The sequence below is a fragment of the Lottia gigantea genome (genome assembly GCF_000327385.1).
Source record: "Lottia gigantea unplaced genomic scaffold LOTGIsca_8, whole genome shotgun sequence".
NCBI lineage: Eukaryota > Metazoa > Mollusca > Gastropoda > Lottiidae > Lottia > Lottia gigantea.
The window spans coordinates 1,940,331-1,951,420 of NW_008710662.1; the positions used below are offsets into that span (position 1 = coordinate 1,940,331).

Genomic DNA, 11,090 nt, shown 5'->3' on the forward strand with positions numbered 1-11,090 from the left:
CCTCACATTTACACATGGCTGGTGCATTAGCTGCATTCAAAACCAAAAGGTAAGCACCGGATATAACGTCAAACAATTATGAATTCCATATTAAAATGTAGGATATCATAATGTTCATTTACTGCCATTATCTTGAAATTTTTAATCGCAATCGTGGGCAGAAGATTGTTAAATCAGTGGAAATGTGGAATCAATGCCAATTGCTACTATTATAATTCCAAATGTATATGTAATATAATGGAGTGTCGTGTTTAAAAATCTTTGTGTTTACAGACCAATACGGTTACAGATTAAAATGGAGGACAGCTTTGAATCGACAGGGAAACGTTTTCCGGTTTTAGCTAAGTATGAGGTATTAAGTTTTAATTGAGGAAGTAATATCCATTAAACCTATATGAGAATATTGCTCTAATCCTAAATCATTATTTTTGATGCATGAATATAATAATCAATCCAAATAATCTTTTTTGGAAATCGGAATGTGCTACTAGTAGTAATGTGAACCCGTGCAGCAAATCACAAAACGAATCCTCTCAATATTTGACGGCACGTTTTGAACTTTTCTGTATGTAACGTCCAGTTTCATGCCACTAAGTTTGTAGATTAAAACTTTCAATGATTACATAATGTTTCATAATGTGGATGTATTTTTTCTAGGTTGGTCATGATGAATATGGTAAAATTAATGTTGTCATATTGGATGTTTACTGTGATATGGGATGGAAATCGTATTGTGCTGTTTTCGCTTTAGAAATCAACAAGAAAATTGACCAAGGTTACCATTCGTCCAATTTTGACAATGGCCATATTAGGCAAATATTAATTTGAAATCAAGTCAGACGTTGGTTTCAATCAACCGATTTTTAGTTTTAATAAGTTTCTTAAGACCATTTCATGAATTATCTGGAGTATTTTAGACTGCCACTGTTTTTACTGCATTGGAAAAATAGTTAAAAATCATGAATGGAATAAATATAACTCATAATGATGATGATACGTTAATTGTAAATTATTTCAGGATATGATATAGATAATTGGTTAATACGGGTACATTTAGTTAATACAAACAAACCACCTAATGCAGCATGTCGTAGTCCCGGTAAGTATCATGACTTTCTGAACAAATGAGACCTAGCTATACTCTGTTAGAATCGCTCTTCGCTTCCCCGAAATCCAACACACGTGAGGATTTCCCATTGACTTGATCTCGATTCATTGGTATATCGTCACAGATTCTGAATACAAATGGTATGTTGGTTGTATTGCTTTGGGTTGTACTTCATACCGGGTCATGTCGCTGAAGCACGAGGACCTTATTTTATCAAACCTTCAAGTGACTTATGTCGATTTATGTTTGTAATTCGAACAATATCTTTCTTTTGTTACAGGTTCATTTCCTGCAGCATTTATAATAGAATCTATAGTAGAACATGTTGCAAGTGTGGTAAATACAGACCCTATCACTGTCAAAGAATTAAATTTATACACCAACGGAAAGGTATCAATTATCTACTTAAAATATTACGATTGGTGTTGATAAACGCTTGATCCGTTTATTCTTATTTTTAGTTATGATCGGGTTCAATTATTTTCATCAACCCTTTATGTTATTTTAGATTGATTTGAATGGTGAAACACTGGTCAACTGTACATTACCCAAACTGTGGACAGTCATAAAAGAGTTGGCTGATGTTCAGAAACGTCAAGACATGATAACCACTTTTAATAAAGTAAGTCTCAAGGTTTCATTTCATTACACGTTCATACCGAAATACACCAGTTTTTAAAACTTGTTTTATTATTGGTAGCATTTTACTAGCAGCATGTAACGGTGCATCATCGCCTATATATTGTCTTTCTTCAGTATTATTGCGTATACAAAATACAAATACTTTGTTCAGTTTAGAGGATAGAGTATACACAAATTTTCTTGCAAATTATTATTTTAGAATAATGAGTGGAAGAAGAAAGGCATCACAATGACTCCAGTAAAATATGGTTTGAACCCAAGTTTCTTTCGATTTTCTTGTGAGATCTCTATATATTCATCTGACGGTACAGTAACAGTTAGTCAAGGTGGTGTTGACATGGGTCAGGGATTGTATACCAAGGTAAGATTTATTTTATTATCATTACCTATGATCACTTATCTTCACAATGGTAAAAGTCTTCATCTTGTATCTTGACTGCAATGGCTCACTTTCTTGTTTCATGAATACAGCCAGTGAGAGCCCTCGAATTCATGCGCAATTTATTTTTTCTTTGGCTCTGATTGGCTGTATTGGCTAGAGTACAACCGTGAAACAAGAAATTTGGGCCATTGCAGTCAAGGTATAAGAAGAAGACTTAATACTTTGACCATTGTGAAAATGGTGATCAGCATAGCTGATTATTTCTCAATTGAAACTCCAGTGAACATCCATGATAAGTAGCATCTACATATTGTTTGAAGTAACCAATCAGATTGTTAAAAGGCTTCTAAGGCATATCAAAAAGTCACACTTAAGCTTCTTTGTCCAGAATTTAACTTCGCTGAATGGACTTGCACCAAATAATAATAATAATAAAAATAAATACATAAACCATTCAATATGTGTTATATACATTGTTCTAATTCGTAAATTATTTTTCTTTTGAAAGGTTGTTCAGGCAGTAGCAGCGACTTTAGGAATTTCTATTAGTTTGATTCAAACTCGTCCAACTAATACTTTCACATCACCTAATAATCGACCTACAGCTAATAGTGTTGGTAGTGAATTGTGTGTTCAGGTAAGTTGAATAGATGAAAATCTCTGCTTTGCATAAGATCAAAGTTTTTGTACACTTTTACTTTTCTTCATTAGTTCTAAATAGACGGTGCAGAAAAATAGGATTTCAAGAAGCTAAATGAAGATTCGTATAGAATTCAACTATATCAAAAGTAGGCCAGAGCAAAAAAACAATCGACATAATGAAATTTAATCGTGGAATATGTCAGACTGACCAGACCCAGTTGCTGCTCTTAAGCAAAATATGCAAATGGAGCTGTAATGTGATATTTTATGTACATATATTTCTTAGGCAGCAATAGAATGTTCTAAGATATTAAATGAAAGGATGGAACCAATGAGAATAAAGAAACCAGAGCTGGATTGGAGGAAACTCGTATCACAATGTAATATGAATTCTATTGAACTCACAGCAAAACACACGTATGTATATGTTATAAAATACACGTATGTATAATTTGTATATATTAAAAAAAAGTATGTTTTTTAAAAAAACATATGTATGTATATAAAAAAAACACACGTATGTATATGTTATAAAATACACGTATGTATAATTTGTATATTAAAGAACACACGTATGTATATTAAAAAAAACACATGTATATTCAGATGAAAAACACGAAAGACGGTTTAGACCTTTTAATAATTAATTCTATATTGTCATAAAACACGTTTTAATCTGATTATCTGATTCAGAAGTTTTGTTAGTTTTTTTTAATGTGGTTTATATGTCCTCTACAGACAAAAAAAAAACAAACAATACATCTTCCAAATGTTTCGTTCTGCATTATTTCTGTAAACGTTTGGAACTGCATTTCTTTCAGATGGATCTGAAGTAATCTAGATTTTGTGAATTATAGATCTATTGTATAATTTTGATATAGGTATTATGGTTCGAAAGACGAAGATAAAGAGTTTAAGTACTCGACCTATGCCGTCGGTGTCACAGAAGTAGAAGTGGATTTGTTAACGGGAGAAAATCAAATTACAAGAGTAGATATGATGGTGGACTGTGGCGATAGGTAAAGTCTTTAGTGATTCATTGTGCTATAATGCCTCGGACATAACCTTATTATGTCATGGAACTAATAATTTTGATCATAGAATGTGCATTGTGACATTCGGATCTGAAAATGGGCTCTTTTACTTGAAGGTCTGCTACTCTAATATGTTTTCTGGTAACTGTCGAAAGTACTTGAGGGACAAAAACTCATTTGAACAATATTTGATTAAAATGGACGACACTGTTCCTAAATTTCCAACTGCGACACTATTTCGATTGCGAAGTGAGATACTGCAACACTTGCCTCACTTGCTTTCTGAGACACTCCAATGACACTATCTGTTGTTCAAAAAAGCGGCTACATAAAGAGAACAATTCAAGTGTCACCATGTTGCATTTTAGAAAAAATGTTGGATATCGTCAACAGTTGGTTTCATCTAATTTTTTTTTGCAGTTTAAACCCATTGATAGACATAGGTCAAATTGAAGGAGCGTATGTGATGGGATTAGGGGCTGTTTTACTAGAAGATATCGTGTATGATCCAGAATCTGGGAAAGTATTGAATAATGGAACATGGGTTAGTTTGTAAATAATTAAGATTTTCATCATAGCTGACGCGGTATCCACGGCGCCCCTTTTACCTGGGTTTGTACTTAATCCCAACCGACCAACTGGAAGTTAAATACGGCGTAATAATTAGCATATTTTATTTCGTTTCCTTGGGTGGTACGGTTGTTCGGATGAGCTTTTATTCCAACACCTATGGTCTTTTTATCATAGAGATCATTGGTTTCTATATTACATATAAGCAGTTATGATAAAATTCTATAGAATTTTCGTGGATATGAAGCTATGAGCTCATTAGTCTGAATTTCATATTTCAATACTTGGATTCAAAGAAATCTACGAAATAAGGTTCAGAATTTACATTAGGAACGACCAATTAATGTTGTTAGCATTTGATGTTCATACTTTCTTGAAGTTGTTTTAATAACAGTACACATATTCATATATTATTAAGTTTAATCTGAAATACTTTGTAGGATTACAATCCACCTACAAGTAAAGATATACCTATTGATTGGAGAATACATCTCTTACCAGATTCACCTAATCCAGATGGTATAAAAGGTTCTAAAGGTATCAATAACCTTACAGAAATACTAATTAGTCGACTGTACTAACGTATTTCCACATTCTACACTTTATCCCAAAAATAAAGAAATCGGACCGACAAGGTTGCGATTCAGCATAAGACGATTTGTATAATAATATATAATGACATGGATTGCCCTGCTGTTAGACCTCCGTGGTTTCGTGTTGTTCTGCTGAAACCTAATTATGCGTCCAAACAGAGAAGCAAGGTTTATCTGACTGTTACATTTTGCTCTCTAGAATGTTATCTGAATTCGACGGGTCTGACAGACCAATCCATAGAAATCAATTTTTGTATACATTTTGTTTAGAAATCGTTTTGAATAATAATTTCAGCTGTTGGAGAGCCACCAATACTGCTATCAACAGGAGCATTATTTGCTATCAAACAGGCAATACACCATTTTACTAAGGAAAAGGACGTAAACGTGTTTTCTAAATCAGGTAGGTATAAACAAGTAAACTACACGAAGGTTTTTTTCTACAATGTCAATAATGGTGGAATTCAAATGGAATGCATTTCTGTATGAAAAACTACAATTTTATTGTTTAAAGATACAAAAGCTGCACTATATAGCTTAATGACAGCGAACAATCCATTTAGCCCTAGGTGACGCCAGGTTACATTGCAAATGTTATGGGTTGCTGATTTTATATATCTTACTTTTGAGAAGAAATTGAGAAAAAACACTCTTTCAAAGTAACAGGTAACAAAATGGCTCTTTTCGTCCCTTCATAGCGCATTGCATTTAACACTATAATAGTAGCTAAGAAATGTTTATAACGTATTTGAGGTTAAGTATAAAAAAAATAATATGCTAACAATACGTAATATATTTTGGTTTTTCAGAAATACCATTTACAGTTGAAAAAGTACAGCAGGACTGTGATGTTCAAATTAGCGATTTATTAAAAATGTAAATAATATTTAAAAATATATTCTTTAATGACGAAAAGTCGTTATGTTAATTTGTAGAGAAACCATATTTTCAATCTGAAAAGTGCTACTGATTGATCAAATTGATCCCCGGCTGTGGTTTAGTATATATTAAGACAACTATAAGGAATTCTAATTGTTGATTGTCCTAATTCTGATTAGGCATTCATTGCAGCCACTATTAACTGAAAAATAAATGCAATATACGTATGTCTAATGGTAGAACCACTATTTTGTTTAAAATAAAAAAAATAGTTGGGTGACGAGAATATCGTTATGCAGTTTTAATCCTTGTTTTAGGAATTTCATTTAGTTCCTTTTCCAATATTTTTATAAAAGAGTCCTGTTTACCGGTAGCTCAAATTGCCATTCTTTATTTCAATTTTAATATAAATATTTAAGAATTAATTCTTGGTACATAAACGCAATTGATAAGCGTGACAAACTTGATAAATAACCATCCTTACCTTAGACACGTCGTCATTTCCTGTATTTACAATTTTATTGAAGTTCTCTGAAATTATATGAATATATTGGAATCTGAAGAAGATCATAGAAAATCGTTTATGAAATCCGGCATTGGCATTAAAAGGTCGAGTAAAATATATACATGATAAATGAACCGGATTATTTCATTTTGCAAAATTTCTGTTGGTTTCAATTTATTTGTAGATACGGTGGTAAATATACTTGAAGAATCATCCAGATCTACATTGTCATAAGATATTAAAAATGTTCCATCTAATCATGCTAATAGTTGCTAATATGTTGCTGGTCTTATTTTCATAGTAATTGATAAAAAGTAAAAGGGGAATATACTTATGAAAATCAGATTTTCTAATAGCAGAAATCCAAATTATGTCTTCAAATCTAATCCAATAAACCGTTAGTTTCGTATATATTGACGTAAGATAACGGATAACCTACTATATAGTGAAATAACTTTAGCACAACTCTGTATAAAATCTTCTTCTGATATTAAACCATCTGAGGTTCCATATCTTTTACTGATTGCTGCTAGTAATTTAACACTCATGTTGAAATCTACGTAATGAAGCAAAATAACTTGTGTATTTTAATGAAATTACTATTGCAAGAGAGATCAATTAAAGCTTTCATGCTCTAACTTAGGTAAAAGTATAATGGAAAAAAAGAAATTGAGATTGCTCATCCGCCATCGGACCTCCATGATTCCTGCTGTCGCCATAGTTGTTCGAGACATAGGACTACCAACTACACACTAGAAAAACACTATTAGGGTACACCAATCAGTCACTTGATATAAAATTACGAATATAACAATTTAGTAAGTACTTACTTAGTTTTTTATACAGAAACCTTAAATCAGATAGTTTCACCTTTCTAGAAGCGTTAACTATCTCAAAATCTAATAATGTAACCTACAACACATATATATAAATATAAATAAATAATTGATAATGTTTATATGAAAAATAACTTTTCCTGTCATTTTTGTATGTGTATTGAAGGACGATTTCACAACAAAAAGAATCACTTCATCTAATAGGCTTCAAAAAATATCACTCTTTTCACGTATGGAAAAGTATAGGGAATCTATACATTAAAGATGGGTTTCCTTATCTTTTTAGTGTCAAATTATTTGACAAATTGACGTTCTTAATGAATTATCATGTTAATGATATCTTTAACCAATCATAAATGCTCATGTACGTACAGTCTGGATTAACAAGACTTTTTGACCTTTATTGATCAGTCACTCATCGGAATTCTGCTGTTATTCTCTTCTAATGTAGCTAATTATGAATAAATTATGGACATGTGGGACAAACTGGTATTTTTTAAAGTCAAATGGTATTTTTCAAAGTCAATAGAATACCTCTACTTTCTATTCATACAAGTAGTGCATCTTCACTTTTATCAATGAAAATAAGGGAACCCATCTTTAATTATAATTCCTTTCATAAATATCTGCTGATCCGTTTGGTTCGGCCTCTGAGCTTTATACTGCATACCGCACATTTACCTTTAAATCGTGTATAAATTTCCAGATTCTTTCTGTCGCATGTTTGCCAACTTCAGTTTTGCCTGGGTGGGACTGTAGAGCATGTTAAGAAAGTTACATTTATACAATGACATATAAGTCATTTTCTTCAAATTATGATATTAGTGGTTACCCCAACATAGAATTTTATTTTTCATGCGAGGTTTGGTTGGTAAATATTATCATAAAATAAGATTGTATTCAAGTTTATCAAGGTATAACAAACATTATTATTTTTCATCGGGTCCTTAAATTTAAATTGTCTCAGTCATTCGTTCGAGATGTGGCAATTGAAGGTCAAATTAAACGAACTGTAAATTTTGAAGGATACAGCGAAATATAAGGCTATTAGACATCTACTGGTCTCCAGTGTAAATCCATCTTCACCATTATACTCTGAAAAAGAAATACATGTGCATGTATCATCATTAAAAATTATTTCAAAACACCCCTTCACGTATCAATGAAGTATTTGTAACATAATAATATGGATCATGTATATATTTGTTTCTGTACAAACAACGAATCAGGTAACAACATTCAGGTATCCATTTATTATAAAAATAACCACAGATAATTGGTATAACAAAACAACTTAAGATATCGAATCTCTTTTAGATTCGCAGCAAACAAATTATTTGAATTCATACCTCTCTTCTTAGCTTCACTGATGATTTGCTGCAACCCAAAAGCATTTACTGAACGTGTTTCTTCATCTGAATACTTCTCGAATAATTCTTCAATAAAGTGTGGTTCAGACGGCTGTTCAGGCAACTGAAGAAAACATCAGATTTTTCAAATACCCTCACTCAATGTGCAGTTGATCATAGAGGGTACAGACCGTTTTGCTGCTTTTGTACGATTTTAACAGTTGCTGTTTGCATTTGCAAAATATGAATCTTTTACGATGACGATAGCGATGACTTAGCTAGTATCTTTCAGAATGTTGAATTAATCATTAAGATAAAGATATACATACTTCAATTGGTCCTGTGTCTTCATCAACAGATCTGAAACCAAATACAATTTATATTTTTCTCTTTTATTTGAATAGCTTTAAATTTGTTGGTGTGGATTGAATCTACCAAACATACTATTATTAGGTTACATCTGATTAAAAACCTTGATCAATTCCGATCATCAACACCATCTATATTCGATTCGTGTCCTGATTCAAGAAAGCATACAAGATCAGACATAATTTCCGTTTAATATCATAAACTTTCATAGGCCTACTTAAATTTTGTTTTTGATGGCGATTCTTCTTTTTACCTCAGTAGATCATCTTTTCAAAAAAGATATTACAACGAGTGTATAGAATGCATCTGGCTTTTACTTACACTACATTCACTGTTTTTTCTGTAAATATTCTGAGGATAAAGTTCGCCTCCATCCCCTTGTCACGAGTAAATGGAATGACAAAATATGTCCCTGCCTCCAGTTCAAATCTGAACACCATGTCACGCATCGGTGTGATATACACGTTAAAGGTTCTAATCCAGATAGCGTTTCGTTCGTCATATAGTCGGTCAACATCAACACCATCTTTCAACTAAAACATAATATAAAGGGATTGTAAAGAGGTTTTCAAAACTCTTTATGTGTATCGGAGACACTGATAGCATCAAGTTGCACCCATTCCGTCATTTGTGGTTATTGCAATTCCAGTAAAACTAACGCGTTCTATGATTTCACTAGAGGGGAACTGCATAGATGTTATAAGTAGCTTCTAGCTCCCCTCTAGTGACGTCATAAAACGCGTTATCTTTGGTGGAATTGCAAGAACCACAGACGTCGGAATGAAATTGGAATGATGACAATTGGAATGGTGCAAATTGAAGCTATCAGTGTCCTCGATACACATTTTTTAGAAAATTTCTTTACAATCCCTTTAATTAAAATGTGTTAAAAGGGGGGTGGGGGGCTTGTAAATAATAATAATCAACATTCAAGTTTGAGAACCTAACAAGAACAAACCAGCTTTATATCATATGACCAAAATAGAATATCTTTTAAAATGTTACAGTACATCATAAAAGACCTAAGTAGATAGCATATGAGATATAAATTAAACAACAAACAAGATAGCAATCGTAATAGAATTAGTATAGTATATTTAACAAGGCGAGATCAATAAAGAACACAAAGATGCATGCTTCATACGTCATAGAAACAAACATATCTTATTAATAGACAAATGTAGTATATCTTACAAAATCAAAGTAACAATCATATCTTTCTTACACGACCATAGTAGCAAGCATACCTTACATGCTCGAAGTATCAGGCATACCTTACACAATCAAAGTATAGCAAGCATGCCTTACTTGATATAAGTAACAGGCATACCTTACACGATCAAAGTAGCAAGCCTACCTTAGAAGACCAATAGAAGCATTTCTTACAAGGAGAAAATAGTATAACCAACCTTAAATATTTCAAACGAAATATATACTTTCTTATTTTTTCTGAGATCATCTGCAGAAAGGTATCTGGCTAAGGATATAATTACTGTTTTACTTGGATCCATGTCTCTCTTGATTATTTTAAACTGAGGATTGGTCCAAAATTCTGTTAATTGAAACATAAAATAACTTAACATATTTAAAGGATAAAAATGTATCATTTTGAAGTTTTGAATGTCATGGCCCCTCTTCTAATCAGAAAATATCAGAAAAAAGCATTAAAGAGTATTTATAACTAAGAATCATGTCTTTAAGCACGATCTCAGCTCAACCATTAAGGTAGCGAGATAGCTCTGACGGAGACAACTTAGGTTGTCGCTGGGGGATTTGGTGTACCAGATTTGAAGTCTCTATGAGGAAAGACAATTTTGACACTCAATTTTCAATACTCATAACACACATTCAATAGTCAATTCAATGTAAATTATGTCCATACCATCGCCATCACGATATTTGCCACCAGATGAAATATATTTTACCCACGAACCAGTAAACTGTCGAACTTCCCATTCTTGTTTCCTCTATTTAATATAAGAAAAAATAAGTTTAATAACCTAATATTAATTTGAACACTTTCTGTGAATTTAAAAGTCATAAGGTTGCAAGCGTGTCATGAAGTATCAGTTTCTTGAAAACAATGACTAATCACAGGCATCTGTTTCTATCAATATTCGACTCTCTCTATATTAGTATATATAAGCGAATGTGGCTAACACTTGCCACGACCATCTCCGC

The 11,090-nt window shown here is 32.3% G+C and overlaps 1 protein-coding gene across 1 annotated transcript; it reads left to right on the forward strand.

Annotated features, from left to right (window-relative positions):
* Positions 1-3,060: 3,060 nt before the first annotated feature.
* On the forward strand, positions 3,061-5,328 carry LOTGIDRAFT_96215 (hypothetical protein; the record flags this gene model as incomplete). Its single annotated transcript, XM_009066935.1, has 5 exons — positions 3,061-3,215; positions 3,656-3,793; positions 4,229-4,352; positions 4,819-4,915; positions 5,267-5,328. Coding segments are annotated over 5 exons (576 nt in total), but the record flags the coding sequence as incomplete, so codon positions are not given.
* Between the last annotated feature and the right edge of the window lie 5,762 nt (positions 5,329-11,090).